General features: G+C 53.3%; 2 protein-coding genes across 2 annotated transcripts in view; one reads left to right on the top strand and one right to left on the bottom strand.

The window, feature by feature from the left end:
* The first annotated feature begins 313 nt into the window (after window positions 1-313).
* CLDN5 (claudin 5) lies at window positions 314-1,910 on the top strand. The gene has a single exon (XM_059139954.1). It carries the CDS (start codon window positions 599-601, stop codon window positions 1,253-1,255), a length of 657 nt encoding a protein of 218 aa, XP_058995937.1. The 5' UTR covers window positions 314-598; the 3' UTR covers window positions 1,256-1,910.
* Window positions 1,911-4,337: 2,427 nt separating this feature from the next.
* CDC45 (cell division cycle 45) overlaps window positions 4,338-19,902 on the bottom strand; it is a 31,798-nt gene continuing 16,233 nt past the window's right edge. The window contains exons 10-19 of the mRNA XM_059139428.1: window positions 19,682-19,801; window positions 18,181-18,312; window positions 17,831-17,929; window positions 17,072-17,233; window positions 12,682-12,820; window positions 12,515-12,598; window positions 11,051-11,169; window positions 8,489-8,565; window positions 6,057-6,123; window positions 4,338-4,465 (exon numbers count right to left, since the gene is read on the bottom strand). Coding sequence (XP_058995411.1) covers window positions 6,059-6,123; window positions 8,489-8,565; window positions 11,051-11,169; window positions 12,515-12,598; window positions 12,682-12,820; window positions 17,072-17,233; window positions 17,831-17,929; window positions 18,181-18,312; window positions 19,682-19,801 — 997 coding nt within the window. The 3' untranslated portion in view covers window positions 4,338-4,465; window positions 6,057-6,058. The remainder of the gene's footprint in view (window positions 4,466-6,056; window positions 6,124-8,488; window positions 8,566-11,050; window positions 11,170-12,514; window positions 12,599-12,681; window positions 12,821-17,071; window positions 17,234-17,830; window positions 17,930-18,180; window positions 18,313-19,681; window positions 19,802-19,902) is intronic.

The following is a 19,902-nucleotide window of genomic DNA, read 5'->3' on the forward strand; positions in this document are numbered from 1 at the left end:
AGCCTCCCGCAGACCTTGGCCAGGCAAGAGCGGAGCTGGCCTGGGCGGTAGAGACCTTCACTCACTCCGGGAGGTAGCGGGGGAAGCTGGTACAGTCAGTCATGAGGCTCCTGAAATGGAGAGGTTGGGACACAGGAAGGTGGCCCGGGGAGCGCGCGCTTAGCAACCCCAAGTCAGTCTGGAACGAGCTCTGGACAACAGCGGGTGAAGGGATTGCGGGCGGCGGCCGGGCAGGGAGCTGCCCCGGCTCCCTCCGTTACCCCCCGAGGGCAATGGTTTCCCTAACTCTAGCTGCCGGGGGCGCCTGTGATTGGTTAAGGGCCGACGGCCGGCGCGCGGATTGGCTGCTCGGGGACCAGGGGCCGGGCCGCGGGGCAGAGTCCGCCCCCGAACCTTCAAATGGGAAGCCCCCCACAAGCATCCGCAGATCCGAGGCTGTGCGGCAGACTCTCCCGGATCGTGGATAGGAGGCGGTGAGCCGAGCGCCCGGGCGCAAAGGCACCAAAGCCGGTTCAGGGCGCCAGGCCGCTCCACCGAGGAACCGCCGCGCCCTGCCCGGAGGCCCGGGGGCCGTCGGGCGCCCGTCTCGCCTCCAGCCATGGGGTCGGCGGCGCTGGAGATCCTCGGCCTGGTGCTGTGCCTGGTGGGCTGGGTGGGCCTGATCCTGGCGTGCGGGCTCCCCATGTGGCAGGTGACTGCCTTCCTGGACCACAACATCGTGACGGCGCAGACCACCTGGAAGGGGCTGTGGATGTCGTGCGTGGTGCAGAGCACCGGGCACATGCAGTGCAAGGTGTACGACTCGGTGCTGGCACTGAACACCGAGGTGCAGGCGGCGCGGGCACTCACCGTGGGCGCGGTGCTGCTGGCGCTCGTCGCGCTCTTCGTGACCCTGGCGGGCGCGCAGTGCACCACCTGCGTGGCCCCCGGGCCGGCCAAGGCGCGGGTGGCCCTCACGGGCGGCGCGCTCTACGCGCTCTGCGGGCTACTGGCGCTGGTGCCGCTCTGCTGGTTCGCCAACATCGTGGTCCGCGAGTTCTACGACCCGGCGGTGCCCATGTCGCAGAAGTACGAGTTGGGCGCGGCGCTGTACATCGGCTGGGCGGCTTCCGCGCTGCTCATGTGTGGCGGCGGCCTCGTGTGCTGCGGTGCATGGGTCTGCGCCGGCCGCCCCGACTTCAGCTTCCCGGTCAAGTACTCCGCGTCGCGGCGGCCCACGGCCACCGGCGACTATGACAAGAAGAACTACGTCTGAGGGCGCCGGACTCGGCGGGGCCCCTCGCACGAGCCGGACAACTGGCTAGGGGAGCCCCGCATGGACGGCATCCGAGGCGAGGCCGCCCCGCGCGGTCTCCGCGGAATGGCCGGTTCTGCGCCTGGAGGTGGCACACCGACCGACAGAGACCCTGCTCCCGCCCGCAGCCCGTTCTCTCCAATACCAACTAGCCGGGTCCTGGGCCGCGCCCTGCTCTGAACAGGAGCCACACACTTGAGAGGACTTGCTCGGTTTCTTTTTCTGTGCGCAGAGCTTACTCCGATGTGGGTGGGGCGCGGGTCCCTTTGGCTGAGTGGACAATGGACTGAAATGCCAGTTCCCTCCCAGACCCTCAGGGTCTTGGATGCCGTCATCCTTACCAGCAGCTCCTGCGGATTCCAGGAGGGCAGACCGAGAGCGCAGGGACCCCAGCCTGGGCTGCCGGAGGGATGTATACAACTCGCCTCTCCCCCAACAGTGGGGGCCTGAACCCAGGGGGACTAAAAGACTTGGCTTGGACCTCCCTGCCTCACCCCAGCAGCTCCCCAGGAGATGCTTATGGGCACCAGATCCTGAGTGTGTAGCTGGGCCCTACCCTCCTTTGCGGCTTGTGGGGAGGGTAAGAATTTGCTTAGTAAATGGTTTGAATACCCTCCCACCTGTGTCCTGTTCTCTTTCCAGTCACTACTCATGCCCAGCAGCTCCCTTCATCCACCCGCCCACCAACTGCTCCCTGAAAGGCCTTTTCTGAGACCTCCCAGCACTGCCCGTGTTCCAGAAGATCCGTGGCCTGACCCATCCCTCCCTGCCACCCAGGCACCTTTCTACTGGGTGGGAAACACAGCGACAGTCTTCGGCAACCCAGGAAGGGGAGATCTGTAGTCAGAAGAGCCTGGGGAGAGGACGATGCAGACCCCGGGAGAGGATGCAGCTTGGAAATCCACTCTCCACCCTCCAGCCAGTGTGGGGTCTTTGGATGCAGGAAGAGTCGAGGGTGGGCTGCCAGGCTGCTGGTTTTAAGAGGCTGGCTCCATGCCCCACAGGTTGGGTGTTTTCCCACTGCCCTCTCAGGGCTTGCCAATCAGTGGATCGCACCAAATGGCCAGACAGCTGTAAAGCACTGACTGGGCCCTTCCGGCCAACAGTGCAGCAGGAACAGGGGCGAATCCAGGATGTGTGTTGGGCTCCACCGGAGCTAGCGGCAAGACTGCAAGCATGTTGCTATGGGAAAGAGGCACTTGTGCAGGTTGCTTAGAGTGCCCGGGCAGGGTTCCAGCCCCTTGGTCCTGTCTCTTCTGCCAGTCTCAGCACAGCTCTGTGCGGGGCCTGTGCTCATTCTGCTGGCCTGGCGGCCAGCCCAGACTTGTGCTGACCATTAGCACCTCTTCTGTGCCAGCCCCTGCTGGAAGTGCCCTGTGTAACCTTTCTCCTGTGAGTGGCGACCCCAGGGAGCCGGTGCTGGCCTGGGCCTGTAGGGAGGAGCTCCAAGCCCAGCCAGCAGGGCTTGGCATCTGCCCCCAAACCTGGCCTTGGGGGCTCTGTCCAGAAATGCTTGGGTCAAATCCAGTGGCAAGGAGTCACCCAGGGCTGGCCAGGTTCCCCACTGTGAGGAAGGGGAAGAACCCAAATGCTGCCCTGAATCCCAGAAGTTGCTGCAGAGCCAGGGGGCTGGACTTCAAGGGAGGCCGAACTATCTGGTAGCCTGAGCTCCTTGCAGTGGGATGAGCTGCAGCAGGATGGGTCTCATTGCCCAGAGGCCCTCCGCTGCCCCCCATGGCAGCCCCCCTTGTGCCTGTGCAACAAGGCCCACAAACAGTCCTCAAGTGCAAAAGTGTGTGATCCTGGGGCCTTGGTGGGGCTGCTGGAACAAAGGCCCTGGGGCCAGCCAGGCTAGTGTTTGGACAGGAGCACAGACCCAAGGCTGCATCCCACACAAGCCCAGAGGTCTCCAATTCCTTCAGGCCCCAGGAATCAGCAGGATTCTGAAGGGAAGCTGTACAGTCCCAATGATGCAAATGCTCAAGGTGGGCAGCTTAAGGGCCTGGGGAGTTCAGCTGATGCTGCCTGACTCATGTCAGGAAGGCCAGGAGCACATTACATTTGCAAGAGGTCAGGCAAGAGGAGCTGGTCTCCAGTGCAGCCAATCCCTCTGTGCCCACTACCCCTTCCCAAGGGCCACCCTGTGACCTGTCTCCACCAATCTGTCATCTCAGTTCCACTCAGGCCACTATTTCTGGGATTTTTACCAGCTTAAAGCCTACCCAAACCATTCTGCCTCCTCCTGCCTAAGGCCCCAGGTGCCACACCCAGGTGGCCATGTCGCTCCAGCCTGCCTGCTTCGCCAGCACCCTTCTCCCTGGCAAAGTAGCCAGATGGCCTCTGCCACTTATGTGAACAGCTCCCTCCTCCCCAAAGGGCAGGAATGGCATCCTCTTTGCCTCCAGACCCCCTCAACTCTCGCAGGGGCTCTGGGGACGTGTCAGAGAGTGGATCCAGCTGATGGCACAGCTCCCCTAAGAACTCTTGCTATTCTGAAGACTCTGCCGTGGTTCTGTCCAGTTTGAACTTTCTATGATCAGGATGTGGTGAAGCTATCTCTGTCCGGGGCCCCTCAGTCAGGAAGGGTGGGGACCTTGCACTTGTTATCTGCCCAACTGTCCCATTAGCCTGGGGGGGGGGCATGTACCTGTGGGGATTATGGGGGTGGGGTACTGGGACAGGAGATGAGGAAGGGTGAGATGATGGCCGTGAAGTAGGGCCTAGGAAGCAGGCACAGTCAGGAGGGTGGGCCTGAGCTGCTGCCAGGGCCAGGAGGACAGGAAAAGGTGGTGGGAGGGCAGAGCCAGGCCCCGGCTGGCATGGCTGGGTAGTGGCTGGTGCAGGAACCGTGTGGAGCTTCGGTGTTGAGCTGCCCGGCCTCCATTTGCTGCTTTCCAGGGAGCCTGGAAGCCATCCCCCATGATTTACTGCTGGGCCTCGAGGTCTCCCAGGCACAGGAAAAGGCTCCTCTGTACCCATAGAAACCTCAGGACAAAAACAAGTGCTGGCCCTATGACCACAGCCCAGACTGAGGCACCAAAACTAAAATGAACATTTTATTCCATTAAAAACCAGCTGTCCCTGCATCTAAAACTATGTCCATAACTTAGAGTCTAAATAAAATCCAGTTAATATAAATAAGGAGGAAGTCGTGTCTGCAGAGATCAAACTCTAGAGAAGAAAAAAAAGAAAAAATAAGTATATTTTCAACAATTCTGATGGCCCTATGAATTAAACAAATGGCCCAGGCCTTCCCTCTGTCCTGATGGGCTTGCTTCTGGGTAGCTTCCACCACTCACAGGTGAGAAAGGTGGTGACCCTGGGAGGAGAGCCACCCTAGAGCCAAAGAGGTGCCCACTGGCCTCACATCACCCCTCCAGCTGGGTCCAGGCTGTCACGTGCTTGAGAACCCTCAGGGCCTCATGGCCCTTCACCACCCTATCATCCTTGCAGACCCTGCCTCAGCCCCAGGGGGCCCTCACAAGCCTTCTCCCCCTGCCCGGCTGGCCCATCCTGCACCCAGTCTTGGTGACAGGACACATAGCAGTGCTGGTGTCATCACTAAGCAGCCTACAGGGAAGGGCGAAGCCAGAGGCACCAGCCACCTCCCTGAGAGCCCCTGCCAGTAACCTTTGATGTGGGTCATAAACTTATTCCCTGCCCCCATCCTAAGGCTTGGCTCTCATTGTCCATGGGGTGTTGGCCCCCTTTCAGTTGAGGAAACAGCCAGAGCCCAGTTAGGTACCCAGCACACCTTGCTAAAGACCCAATGGGTCTGAGCCCAAAGCCCTACCCGAAGCCCTATACACCCTTGCAGACCCTGAAAGAGGGACTGTGGGTCCCTGAGGTCCCCTCTACCATCCTGAGCAGAGCCAAATGATGCCCCAGCAGGAGAAGGGTATCTGCCCCCCACAGCTTCCAGCTCACAGGGGATGGTGGGGGAGCAGGAGGGGACCCTCTACATTAGGGCCTTGACAGGCCCATCTGCCTCAGCGGTGAGTCCAGCCCGGGGCTTCAGGGAGAGGTAGGGCTGGGTGTGGGCATCCGCAGTGTGGGGGGCCCTGGGCTGAGAAGTGGGCCCTAGGGACGGAGCAGTTGCCTGGCCCATTTGCTAAGAAGTTCTTCAAGAAAGAGCTGGCATGTGTGGCACTGGGAAGAGCCCTGGCTGGGGAACATCATCATGGACTGCCTAGTGACAGCATCACGCTCATGCAAGGCCCACAGAGACAACATTTCCTAGTTATCAGCTGTGTGGCTGCCAATAGCTTTGTTTTCACCCAAGTTGAGCATGCAAGAGCCTGGGTAGAAGCCTCTGTGGGCCCTAGCCCAGGGCCTGATCTAAGGCTGCCAAGGGCATCAAGTTCCAGGAGACTCCCCACCCCTAAGGGTCACCTTCTCCCCCAGCAGTGCCAGGAGGCCTTCATGTCCCTCACTGATGCCCAGACCATGGTGCAGTCAGGAGAGGGTAAATGCCAGCTCTTGCTGAAGGCGTCCAAAGAGCTTAATGAAATTAGCTCCCTTAGTAATATCCCATTGTGACACTGCCACCAGCCCAGGGACAGACATCCTTGGGAAAAAGGTGTTGCCCCCATTATCTCCTCAGAAACCCTGCTTGGGTCTGAAACACAAGAAAAAGCCTTGGCTTGAGGAAGGAAAAAGGAGGGAGTGGGGGGCTCTCTTTACACTTTAACAAGGCCAGCTGTGCAGCAGGACTCCCCTCCACCAGAACCCTCCAGCATCCCACCCCTCCCCCACATCTCACCCTCAGGACAGGAGGGAAACAAGTGCATCCAGAAACTTGCTCCGATCTTCAGCTTTCAGTTCAATTACTGAAGTAATGAAAGAAAAACAGCTCGTGAGGGGGAGGAGTAGGGCTGAGAGTGAGGCACTGTAGGAAAAACAAGGCAGGGTATATTAACTCCCTCTTTCCGGTTATCCAAGATGGGAACTACCCTCTGGTGCATTCCAAAATGTACTCAGCCCCTTAGTGGCCTGGAATATTCTGAGTTCAGAGGTTGTATTTCTCTGTCCTCTGTATTTAGTCCTCAGAAATGGCTGGTTGCCCAGTTGGTGAGGCTGGCTGGGGTTATAGTCTGTGGGGAGGGCCCTCCAGGGTGCTAGGGGACCAGCAGTGACAGTCAATGGAGACACAGGGATGTGATGGTTTAGAACAGGTCCAGGCAGAGACAGGCCTTCCCGCCCTGCTGGACACAATTCCCTGCCCCATTGTGCGTTGCAGGAGGCCCTGAGGTCCGGCAGGAGGTTAGCCTGCAGCTTTGCTCTGGTCAGTCTCTCTGCTTCAGTATCCTCTTCTGTAGAAGGGAAACACGACACGAAATGCCCCCATTTCTGGGGGCCCTCTCGAACAGCGCAAAACCAGGCCAGCCTAGTCCTATGAGCCACTTGTGTCACAGGCCATGGCTCCAGCAAACCTAGGCCCAGCCCACCCAGGAGGGTGCTTGCCTGCCCTCTGCTATGCAGTCCCCTCTCCCCCAGCTCTCCTCCCCCACGGGAAGCCAAGCGACTGCCAGCCCACAAATTCTCCCTGTGAGAAGCTGGGACATCCTCCAGATCAGCCAGCACCAGCTTCTCCCACATCTCGGGCATGAAGTAGGAATGGAGGTGTTGCCGCAGGGGTGAACCCACCCAACACAAAGCTGCAGCCTGAGTGGACCTGGCATGAAGGAGCAGCTCTAGGTGCCGAGGCAGCTGGGGTGAACATGGGGTCTCTGACGCCAGGGGCTCACTGTAACAGATCGGTCGATGTGACGTAAGAAACTGTCCTTTCTGACAGGTGGGAATAATGGGCCAAGGTATATTCTCCTGAAATTCATGTGTAGAAGGCCTAACCCCCAGCACCTCAGGCAGTACATGCTGGATTTGGAGATGAGGCTTTTGAAGATCTTTAAACAAAATCATAGGGATGTGCCCTAATCCAATCTGACTGGGGTTCTTTTTTTTTTTTTTTTTTGGACAGAGATCACAAATAGGTAGAGAGGCAGGCAGAGAGAGAGAGAGGAGGAAGCAGGCTCCCTGTGGGACTCAATCCCAGAACCCTGAGATCATGACCTGAGCTGAAGGCAGAGGCTTAACCCACTGAGCCACCCAGGCGCCCCTGACTGGGGTTCTTATAAGAAGAGATTAGGACACAGACACAGAGGGACAACCATGGGAAAACACAGCCAGAAGATGGCTATCTATAAGCTAAGGAGAGGCCTCAGGCCTCAGAAGAATCAGCCACTGTATACACCTTGATCTCGGACTTCAAGCCTCCAGATGGTGAGAAAGAGATTTCTATTGTTTAAACCCCCTAATCTATTGGTATGTTGTTAGGGCAGCCCAAGCACACCGATACAAAGTGGTGATGGGTCTTAAAAATCTATCAGCTGGGGCATCTCGGTAGCTAAGTCGTTAAGTCTCTGCCTTGGGCTCCTGTCATGATCCCAGGGTCCTAGGATAGAGCCCTGCATTGGGCTCTCTGCTGGGCAGGAAGCCTGCCTCTCCCTCTCCCACTCCCTCTGCTTGTGTTCCCTCTCCTCTGTGTCTCTTTCTGTCAAATAAATAAAATCTTTTAAAAAATATCTATCAGCTAGAAGAAAAAGCATATGTGGCCCCGTATAACCCATGTTCCACAATGGGCTATGGAGAAGCTGTGGGGTTGTCGTGGGGAGCACTGGCCAGCCTGCACAGCCACCACCTGGACTGGGCTCTTCCATTCCCTGGACTCATGCAACATTAGGTCAGGGCCAGTGCCCAGATGGTCACACAGGACCACATGGCAGCCTGATGCTGGACCCTTCATGACCACACAGACAGGAGCTGCTGGTCTGCAGTGGCGACCAGCACATCCTTGGAGGGAATGGTGACCCTGACGCGTGAGGCTGGCCCAGAGGGCTCTAGTGACAGTCCTCCAGACTCCTCCAGGAAGTGTTCTCAAGGACTAGACTATAAGGTCAAAACCAGGCCATGGCTCTATGGACAACACCTGTTCCCCCTGGCTGCCCATCAGGGCCCATAGAGGAGGCACAGGGCCCTGTGCATTCCAGAGATCCCTGAGCCGCCTGAAGCAGCCAGGCCCAGGGCTGCCTCCAGGAAAGCGAGAGTGGTGCTGACATGGTATTTCTGTCAATGCCAGCTTCCCTGATTCAAGGCCAGCACTGACCTTGTAAGGGCCCCAGTTCCCTAGACTCTTACCTGAGAGGTCGAAATGGTTGTGTAGCGTCCGGGAGTTGGTGCTCTCTGCTGCCTTCTCAAACGCCCGCCCAAAAAAGCTGTAGACACATAAGAGGGATGTTGGGGGCCCTCCCACTGTGAGGAACCTTCCTAAATTGCTGGGACAGACAACAGAAGTTGGCCCAGACTCCTCCCTGGCCACCAGTTCTGCCTGTTGGGCTGCTGAGTGCAAAGGTGTGGGGCAGGGAGCCGGCCAGGAGCACACACCCACCCAGGGGGTGCTCAGGACTGTGCAGGCAGTAAGGGCTGGCCATGGAGGAAGTGCATCATGGGGAAAGGACTCTTGTGCTGGCTGTGGTCAGGGAGGATGGGCAGAGGAGGGGGCATTTGCTCCCAGCCCCCACAGTCCCCACAGTAGCTCTCACATGGGACTGGGCACAGCAGGCAGAGCTAACCACTGACTGGCACAGCCACGTACAGCAACAAATCGATGGCTAGATAGAGGACGCAGGTGGCCATGGTGGCCCGTGGGGGAAGGGCTTGCTGGCTGCCTTGAGAACCCAGCCCAAGAGCCCCTGGCCAGCTCCGCCTGGTGTGACTATGAATCCAAGACCCACGGCATGGCTTTGGAAAGCAGCCCAGCAACATGCAAGTACTTATCTTAAAAAAGTCCATTGTCTCTCCCAACTTGCTACTAAATGGCCTTTGCAGACACAGAAGGAGGTCAAAGCTCACAAGAGCAGGGCTAGGGCTGATCCGGATCCAAGACCAGTGTCTTCCACAGCAGAGGCCAGGAAGAGCTAACTGGGAAAACTGAGAGGCACAGGACACTGAGTGGTCCTTGGCTCCCTAAGCCACCGCTCCAGGGAGCTGGATGGGGGTGTCTTGCTGCCAGCTGTCAGTATCTTACCAAGGTCACCTCTTGGGATGTGCTGGGGAGCACCAGGCCTGGGGTACTGACTCTGCCAGGGACACAAAGACCCCCAAGGATGGTGACATTAGCCCCTGGGATAAGTCACAAGGCCACAGAGCATGAAGGGAGCCACAGGGAAAACCAGGGAACCCCCAGGGTCCAGCCTGTAGGTCAAAACCAGGTGTGGATAAGAGGGGGGCAGGAGAAAACCTGACCTTGCTACAGAAGGATGCAAAGAACCTAGGCCAGCAGATGTAGGGGAAACATTGAGAAGACAGTGAGAAAAGCTTCTCAAAAGCGCAAGAAGATGAGCCTACGCATTCACAAACCCACCGGTATGTTGTCTATAACAAAAAGTCGGAAACAGCCTGAACGTCCAATAGGCGATGACATGTAAACTGTCATCCACTTAACAGGCTTCCTATGGTTAGAAATCACTTTTGTAAAAATGTGCACAGAGGGCTGATGCTTGGCGAGAAAACAAAACAGAACTACACCACTGACGGAAATCCAAAATGTTTCCTAGATGCTAAATAAAGAAAAGGCTGAGGGAGGACAAGCAGCCACAACCCCACGGTCTGAGTGACTAAGCTGTTGTGTTAGCTTCTGCTGGGGCTGGAGCTGGACCCTCTACCCGCCACCCAAACCATCGGGGGGGCACAAGTGAGCTCAGCTTCCAGCGGGGTAGCAAACTCTGGCAGACAGGTCTTCTGGGGGTGCACATCCCCATACACCACTAAACAGTTTCTCATATTCCAGCTCTTATAACTGAACTTTTAAATGTGTTTGGCAGGGATGCCTGGGTGCCTCTGTCAGTTGAGTGTCTGCCTTCGGCTCAGGTCATGACCCCAGGGTCCTGGGATTGAGTCCCACATCAGGCTCCCTGCTCAGCGGGGAGCCTGCTTCTCCCACTCCCTATGTGCCTCCTCCAGTTTGTACTGTCTCTCTCTCTCTCTCTCTAACTCACTCTGTGTCTCAAATAAATAAATAGAATCTTTAAAAAATAAAAATTTTTTAAAAAAATGTGTTCAGCAAATGCCTAGATTTGGGATTCACTGAGCAATGAATCTGACTCACCCAGGTGGTGGGGCTAGGGATGGGAGACACTGCCCAGCTCTCCTCAAGGGTTAGTGTGAGGCCCAAACAACACTCTTAGTGAATGATCATTCATGAGGGTTTTGAAGGCGTCGCACAGAGCTGTTCTCGAGGAACTTTGCCCGTGTAGCCTAATTTCTGGGGTGGGTGACCTGAAACCTCTCAGATTTTCAGTATAAGCTGCTCCTCAGAGAAAAGGGTTGAGGACCAGAGAGGGTTGGGGTTCCTACCCACGTCCACACAGAGCTGGGACACCTAATCACACCTCACTGTAGGTGTGTAGCCTCTCCTGGGGGTGGTCTGACATTGGATCTCCTCCGGGAGCCAGACACCGCTGCCTGGGAGGGAGGCTGTGAACAAACTAGAAGCATTCCAAAGTCCAGTCAAGGGGTAAGGTAGAAGTTCAATGGCTAACTCTGCGGCCCACATAGCTAAACCCCCAAGTCCTGCCACATGATGGAAGAGGCTGTCCTCACTTTGGCATTGAGGGCAAAGATCCCCTAACTCCACAGAGCCCACAGGCCAGTGACACCCCTGGGGCTCCCAATGCCCAAGAGATGCAAAACCCAGCTCACTTCTTTCTGTCAGAGCCGTCGGTCTCTGGGGGGATGCCCACCACAGTCACAGTGCCCTGCTCCACACTTAGGGGTGCAGCCATCACCAAGGGCAGCAGCTTGCAACGCCGGTTCTTTGTCTGTGGAGGCAAAGTGCACCCTTAATCACGGCCTCACAGAGCGATCACTCCACTCAGCACCTAGGAGCCCTAACAGTGCCAGCCACACGCTCCCCAAAAGCCTCCAGGGGCTTTCTCTCATCAGAGAGTCTCAAGTTCCCATGCAGCCACCTCCAGGCTTTGACACCCTGTTCCCTGCATTCTTCTGTGACAACACCCCTTGGCGGTTCCCTCCCTCATCTCCTTTAGGTCCTGACCCAGTTGTCACCTCCTCCAGAGGCCTTCCCCAACCAACCTCCCTCTCATCCTGCTTCAGCTTGTCTATGGTGTGTGCCACCATCTGACACTGCACAAAATCCTTCCTCATTTGTCCCCTCTGCCGGCATGTATACTCCCTTGACACGGAGACTCAAGTGTTTCCTTCACTGCTGTACCCACTGCACCCACATGCTACAACAAAGGTGACCAGTTATCCTGGTCTGTGCAGGACTGAAGAGGCATCCCAGGGCATGAAGCAGGATAGTTGGTCATCCTATGACATCAGAGCCTGGGTGGTGGGGGTTGCTCAAGAAATGTCTGAGGGGTGGTGGGGTGGGGTTAAGCATCTGCCTTTAGCTCAGGTCATGATCGCAGAGTCCTGGAATCAGCCCTGTGTCTGGCTCCCTGCTCAGCATGCAGTCTGCTTCTACCTCAGCTCCTCCCTGCCGCTCATGCTCTCTCTCAAATAAAGAAATAAATAACACCTTAAAAAAAAAAAGTTTGATAAGTGATGCGTCCTGTGGGAAAATTCGCCCATTTTCCAGATGAGGAAACTGAGGCTCAGAGATCAAATAATTGACCTCGTGTCACCCAACTGGTAAAGGAGGAGGCTGAGATTTGAACAGAGCCTAGAAGACTCTCGAGCTCGTGTTTTGTCCCTAGTCCATCTTTTGTCATCATTTGATTGTCTTCACATAATCATCAGCTAATTGTTTTAGAGGTCAGTTCAGCCATAGGAGATGTCAACCTCCTATTAAACATTTTGTTTAAAGTAGCCCCCAGCATAAACCCTCACCCAGGAAGCGGAGTGAGGCCCTGATGTTAGCTGGGCCGGGGGAGAGGGGTGTCCCTGGCCAAGAAAGGAAGGATGTTAGGCCATACAGAAGATGGAACTGCACATGGAAAAGGGAAAGCCAGGCCAGAAAACAAACTTTTGCTGGGAAGTGAGTCTGTGCTACTGCCAACTTCATCTTTCCTTGATCTGGCAGAGCTGAACATAGCCCTAGCCCCACACCCTCCGCAAGGTCCCTTCGTACTTGTCCCGGGGACGGGGAGGTCAAGAGCTCTGAGTCTCTACCTTCTGGCATCCATCCACCCAGCTCCTCACCGAAAACACGAAGGACTTGAGCAGGTGTCTGCTGAGCAGGGTCAGGGATGCCGGTTTGGAAAACAGCGCAATGTCCGGAGTGCCCTGCACGGGGAGGACACAGAGACAGTCAGAGCGAGCTGTTGGTAGGCATGTGCTGGGACCCATCTGTCCTTGGGAAGCCTGACCTCCATGAGGGAGCAGTAGAGGAAAGGCCCCTGGGAGATGACAAGGTTGGTGCAAAGGCAGCTGGCAATGGTCTGCTGCGTGGCTTGCAGCTGCTTCTTGGCAAGTTCCAGGCCATGGTAGAGCTTGTCCAGGTTACTCCTATAACAGGGCAGACACACAACTTTGGCACAGAGTCACAAACAGAACACTTGGTTCCTAAGAGTGTGGGCGGGGATGAGTTTCACTCTTTTCCTCCTGCCTTCCCTAGCATATGAAAGGAAGGATTAGGGGTGCCTGGATGGTTTAGTATCTGACTCTTGGTTTTGGTTGTGAGACTGAGCCCCACACTGGGCTCCATGCTGGGCATGAAGCCTGCTGAAGATTTTCTCTGCTTCTCCCTCTGCCCAACCACCCCCTAAGCCCCACTCATGTTCTCTCTCTCTCTCTAGAAAGAAAAAGGAAGGAAGGAAGGAAGGAAAGAAGGATTAAAACATGTATAAACCCACAGTGACCAATATAAAAGGTGGGAAGGGGTTCTTGGCATCAGAAGACAGGAAACCGAAAGCCAACAGAGGGAAGACACTGTGCAGGAGGTTCTGGAAAGCCCGGAAGACTTTGACAGAGGTGGGGCTAGGGTAAGGGCTAAATGGAGGACCAGTGCCCCACCACCTGATGGGTGGATTTTTATCTTTCCCAGAAAGGAGGGTTCTTCTCTAAATACATTAAAATGAACTCTCTGTGGAGAAGTGTATCCAGAAGTTAAGAGCCCCAAAGTGTTATGATGACACCCTACCCACCAAGATGAAGCAATGCCTTGTAGCCAGCAGGCTATGCCAAAGACCAGGGGCCTCACCAGGCTTCTACACCCACCCTCTTGAAAGTGAGGACCAACAGATATTTCAGAAATGTCTGTGCCCTAAATAAATGACTCTAGATGAAACACATAATTTGGAAAACAAAAGAAAACTTAAAATGAACTCTAATTAATATCTTCAAAGAGACTGGGCAACAAATAAATTCAAAAATCACTAACAGGATGCCATGAAAAAGGAACAATCAGAAACTGGAAGTATTTTTGGAAAGTAAAATGACTGCAAAAAAAATTAAAAATTCACTCAAAGACTAGAGAATACAGTCAAGAAGCTTCCTTCACATTGATAACAAGACAGACATGGAAAACATAAGGCACAAGTGAGAGGCAGAGCATTGTTCCAGGAAGCCAGGAAAGAACGAATTAAATGTATGTGGGAGGAGTAGTAAAGAAATAGTACAAAAACATTCCTAAGCTGAAAGATCCAGGACTTTGGATGGAAAGGGCTCGCCTGAGAACCCAGTACGATCCATGAAGCAAGATCCATCTTAGGCATGTCATGATGAAATCACAGAACACTGAAAAGAAAAGAAAAAAATCCCTCAAGCTTCTTTTGGTGGGATGGGAATGCATTTACAAAGAAACAAGAACCAAGAAGGTTCAGATTTCAATTAGCAATACTTCCTGCTAGAAGGAAGGGAGCAATGGAATTCACATTTACCTGGAAATTACCTTCAGCATTGAATTGTAAATAAGCTACACCAGGTACCAGAGGAGGGAAGAATGAAGATATTGTCAGATATGCAAGAACTAGAAGCTTACTGCACATGTGCTGTCTTTAAAAAGTTACTTGAGAATTGTGTTCTCAAATGAAAGAGTGAAAAAACCAAAGATAAGGATCCTAAGAAACACTGGCTCTAACCCACGGCACAGTCAAGGGCCAACAGTGGTGGCAGCAAACAGCAGGCCTAGAGAGCTGCAGGTCCAGGCTGATGTCAGAAGACAGAACCCCAGGCCTTCCTGGACAAAAAGGATTCAGGGATATCTCCTGGAAGGAGAGCTGGGGGAAACGGGATATAGAAAAGAAAGCAATTAAAATCTCCAGGAAAAACAAAGAGCAGTACCAGAAAGTACTATAATCACTGCATGAGGGACTCTGTTATATTTTATTAGCACAATGAAGTAATACTATTGATTTTCATCGTCTAGAATCTACTTATAGCCAAGGGTGAGATAACTTGCATTCTATTCTGTAACCCAAGATTAAGTGTTATTAACCCTGAAAATGTAAAAGTATAAATTTTACAAAGCGAAAGTTATGGGGAAAGAGAAAAGTAAGAATGCTAATATCCTCTTCTTACAAAGTAGGGAGACAAGAGACAATGGTGATAGAACAAGATGTAGGCGTGTTACAGTTACAAAGGAGCTACAAATAGTGGCATAACTGTACCCACAGGAGGGGAAAGGAGCGCAAAAGAGGAATAAATGTCCTCTCATAGCAAGAAGTCAGTAGACAATGTCTAAAAATGCTCCATCAACTCTGGGATGAGGACAGTAACAGTTTATACTATGGTTATGGCATTTCCTCAAATTTCTAGATAAACATAGGTAGAGCAACCACTCTGTAAACCAAAAATCTAGGACTCTCACAACAAAACAAGAGAATAAAGGAACACTACAGATCTCAAAATAAATATAAGCAGGGGGAATAGACCATTAACTGGCCACAAGACTGTTGTATTGCTGGAGTCAGTGTGGGAGGGAGCAGGGAAGTGGCAGGACCTAAGAATAATGAAAATTCCAGGCAACTGGGGAATAGCAGGCCAAAGCAAGAGTTTTGCCCTGTCCAAGAACAGGTGAGTGCAAGGAGCTGTGGTGAAGTGCAATGGGCTATGGTAGAGACTAGGGGGGCCAGAGTGAGCTAGCTCCGGAGTCAGAGCTGCTTTCCACATGAGGAGAAAGTGCTGAGAATGGAATAAAAATTGAGTAAGACAGAGACAATATAAAAAGAGAAAAAGGAGGTATAGATAAAAATGCACAGGGATAGTAATGGAAGTTCGAGGAGCTAGATTGGAAAGGAGGAAGTAAACCATTTTGTGCAGATTTTGTGCAGATAACAAAATCTTGTATATATGAAATCCTAAGGAATACACTAAAACACCATTAGAGCTATTACACAAATTCAATAACGTTGCAGGGTACTAGATCAATCTGCAAAGATCAACTGTATTTCTATGTAATAGAAATGACCAGGCAAAAATTAAGACAGCAAGTTCGTTTACAATAGCATCAAAAAGAATAAAATATTTAAGAATAAATTTAACACAGAAGTACAAGAAGAATTCATTCTCTGAAAACTACAAAACATCGTTGAGAGAAATTAACAAGGATCTGAGTTAATGGGAAAATATTCCATGTTCATGGACTAGAAGACTTAATATTGTTAAGATAGCAATACTCCTCAAATTTATCTATAGGTTCAATGCAATCTGACTTCTTTGCAGAAATTAACAAGCTGATCCTAAAATGCATATGGAAATTCAAGGAACACAGATTAATCAAAACTTAGTATAAAGTGATAGTAATCAAAACAGTGTGGTATTACCACAAGGGTAGATATACTTACTGATTGATGGCACAGAATTGAGAGTCTGGAAATAAATTCCCACACTTACAATTTTCAACATGTTGCCAAAATGATTCCATGGCGGAAAGAAGTCTTTTCAACAAATGGTGTTAGAACAATTTGGATGGCCACATGCGAAAGAATTAAGTTGAATCCGTTCCTTGCACCCGACACAAAAATATACCTCAACTGAATCATATCTAATGTAAAGGCCCAAATTATAAAACTCTTAAATGGTTTCTTAGATATGACCTCAAAATCATAAGAAACAAAAGAATAAACATAACTTGAACATGATTAAGATTAAAAGCGTGGGCTTCGAAGAACAGCATCAACAAAGTTGAAAAGATAACCCACAGGATGGGAGGAACTATTTGCAAATCATAGGTTCAAAAAGGGATTTGTATTTAGAATATGTGAAGTATGGGGTGCCTGGGTGGCTCAGTGGGTTAAGCCTCTGCCTTTGGCTCAGGTCATGATCTCAGGGTCCTGGGATCGAGCCCCGCATCAGGCTCTCTGCTCAGCAGGGAGCCTGCTTACTCCCCCTTCTCTCCCTCTGCCTGCTTCTCTGCCTACTTGTGATCTCTGTCTGTCAAATAAATAAATAAAATCTTAAAAAAAAAAATTACAAGATTGAATAAATACCACAAATAATGTCTGAAGAGGGAAAAGAAGGTGAAAACAAAATTTTTTTTTTAAATCAAAAGGAAGGAGATTAAAAGGATTCAAGAGGAAATGACACATATTGTAGATGGGAAATGTATCACATGCACTCCTAGTTCTGGTAGACTGTGATTCAGTTTCTGCAGAACATAGTCACCACCACACCCTGGGGTCCCTGTGACCTGCCTCCCTGAAGAGTGTTAGCCTGGGGTCCCTGTGACCTGCCTCCCTGAAGAGTGTTAGGTTGAGGGCTAGAGGTGGCCTGTAGGGAGAGTGGAGGGGGACAGTGCCCCACAGTCACACCCACTACCTGGAGAGACTGTCCAGAGCCTGGATGAAGTTATCTGTCCCCGAGCTGTCCTTCTCGGGGCTCTCCATCAGCGACATGGTGGCAAAGACCACATCACTGGCCAGGAACTTATGCTTGAAGCCAAAGTGAATGCTGAAAGTCTGCACGCGCATGTCCTTCATCCTGCAGTGGGAGAAAGCAACACGGCTGTCATCCCTGTGTGCGTGCGGGAGTACTGAGTTGTGGGTGAGCTCTCACTGCCAGGCCAGGCCAGCAGATGTACTACTGGCCCTCCCTGGCCTCTGCTAATGCTCATGGCAAGACCATTCTGGTCCTGGAATGCAGGGGGTCAGAAGACCTGATGTCCCAGTCCTGTAACCCAGGGTGCTGAGTGCCTTGTCGAAAGCTGTTTCACTGGTTGGGGGGCAGAGCCCGGATGTGTGTGGCCCCCTCCTACATCCAAGGTTGCTAGGAGTAGCCACAGAACTCTCTAGGCAGAGCTTGCCGGAACTTGGCCCCAGTGGGCCCTTCCCAGGGCTATTTCCTGTGTTCAGTGAGGGCTAGACCAGGTCAAACTAGAGCTCTGTACCTTGGCCCTAGGATTTAAGGACCTGGACTTCTCTAGCTCTGGACCTACTTTTAACCCAAAGAGAACTCAAAACTCTGGGAAAGGCTAAACAGGTCACACTCATATTGGGCCATCGTGCTTTTGCATTATCTTAGGAATGTGGTTATAGTTGAAGCCTGAAGGAAAGTTAATACAGAAAAACATGTGTTTACCCAAATTTATTTGCAGACTCTTCGATCATCTCCCGCAAATTCTCCTTCAAGGAGATGTCCATGGATTGGAACTTCTGCTTCACCTGTTTCAAGGGGAGGCTGGAAAGATGATGAACATTGGTCATATAAGTGACTTGGCTTCAGACGGGAGATCACTAGACATCAGAGGACAGAAAGCACCCTGTGAGGAGTCCCAGAACGTGCAAACAAGGGATGATATTCGGATGATATCCAGGTGAGGTGCTTCCGGTAGAAACAGGCAGGCTCTGGATGTTGGTCACAATGAAAGGGAGAGAACTTTCCCTTGGGGGCTGAGGGAAGGGGGCCTCTGGGCCAAGCTGGTCACTCACCCCACGTCAGCGAGGAACTCCTGGAGCCGCTTCTGCCCGTGCACAGACCAGAGCTTGAACCTGGCTGCGGTGTAACACGTGTTACACAGGCTGTCATGAAGGGACCAGTGCTGGTAGAGCGCCAGGCGGAGGCTGGGGCAGTCAAGGAGGCTGTGGCTTTGGCTGCACATGGCCCCACCCATCCTGGGAGAGCCCGTCCGCACAGCCTGTTGCTACATGGGCAACTTGGCGCTCTTTGAACTTCTTGACTTAGCCTGACCCATACAGAGGGTGTGTAAGGGGGTGGGCACACACCATTACCACCCTTGAGCTGACAGGGAAACTGAAGCATGGGGGTTCTGACAGTCTGTGTCCTGTGGTGACAGAGAGAGTCCTTGTGGCCACACAAGGCATCCAGACTGTCATCCCATCTGCTCCCTGTGCTACACCTAGCTCGGGCCTCCCCCACACCTGTCTCTCTGCTGGGACCCCCATTCTCACCCTTCTTCTTAAACATGCTCTTTACTGCTGGTGGGGCTGTGAGAGTGTGTGTAAGGCCGATCCTGTCTGCCCGTACACCTCTCGTGCCCTCCTCCAAGGGCCTCAGCAGGATGCCAGTCATGTTGACGCTCTGACGTATGCCAACGCACATGTCCCTAGAGGCCTGGCCTCTGTGGGCATGTGGTGGGCTCTGTCCCCTGTGCTGCCCCTCCTGATGGCTGGGCCCTGATCCCCAGACGTCATATGTCGAGTCCTGGGTGGCTCCCCTTCCTGGGATCTCTGCTGCCTCACATCTGGCCCCTCTTCCTAGACATGTTCTGTCCACCTCCTACTTGACCTGTCTAGACCCATGTTTATTGGTCCCCATCCATTGCAGTAGGCACAGGGCAGCATCATTCCTGCCATCATCACCCACCACCGAAGCAGCTAGGCTCCCAGCCACGCCTTGTACCTGTGGCTGCCACAGTCTGTCTCTCCACAACCAGCAGCCCAGGGACCTCTGAAGCACAAAGAACTGAACTCCCCAAGCCCCTCAAACTCCCACTGCCCTAGGCCCTCTGACCTTCAGACCCCACCCATCTTTCCAGCCCCTTCCTCAGGCTCACCTCAGGGTCTTTGCATGGTCACAGCCCTGGTCCAGGTTATCCTCCATCCCATGGAGTATGGCTTGGCAAGAGTCTGTGCTTATTGCTAAACCACCCATGCTGCACAGGTGGGCCCTGCAAGGCACCTGTCCACACACACCAGGCCAACAATAAACCCTAAAGAAATAGATGATGCTGCCAAACACAGTACTGGCTGGCATTTCAGAGCCAAAGTTACCCAGAAGCACCAGGACAGTGTCCTCTCCCCTGTCCCTGGTGCTCTGCCTGGCCTGGAGAGCACACTAGGGCCCCTCTCTCCTGGCAGCACAATCCACACTTGCCACTCCGCAGCCCCAACCACACCACCCACAGGCTGGGCCCACAGATGTGACACAACCAGCGGTGTGGAGCTGAGCGAGCCTGAGCTGCAAGGATACTCATACTCGAAGGAGATCCGTGTACAGTCCACAGAAAGGGCGTTCTCCTCGTCCTCATTCCGGTGGTTGTGCCGGGACACGTGGCGCTGCAGGACGCCGACGTCGGTCACGTACTTCATCCTGGAAAGAAAGCCCCGCCAGCCGCCTGGGTGGGCGCCTTCCTCTCACACACGGCCAGGCCACGCGGCTTCCCTTCTTCCTTCTTCCCTCGGGAAGCACCC

Source organism: Mustela lutreola, chromosome 11 (assembly GCF_030435805.1).
Source record: "Mustela lutreola isolate mMusLut2 chromosome 11, mMusLut2.pri, whole genome shotgun sequence".
In the NCBI taxonomy this organism is placed as follows: Eukaryota; Metazoa; Chordata; class Mammalia; order Carnivora; family Mustelidae; genus Mustela; species Mustela lutreola.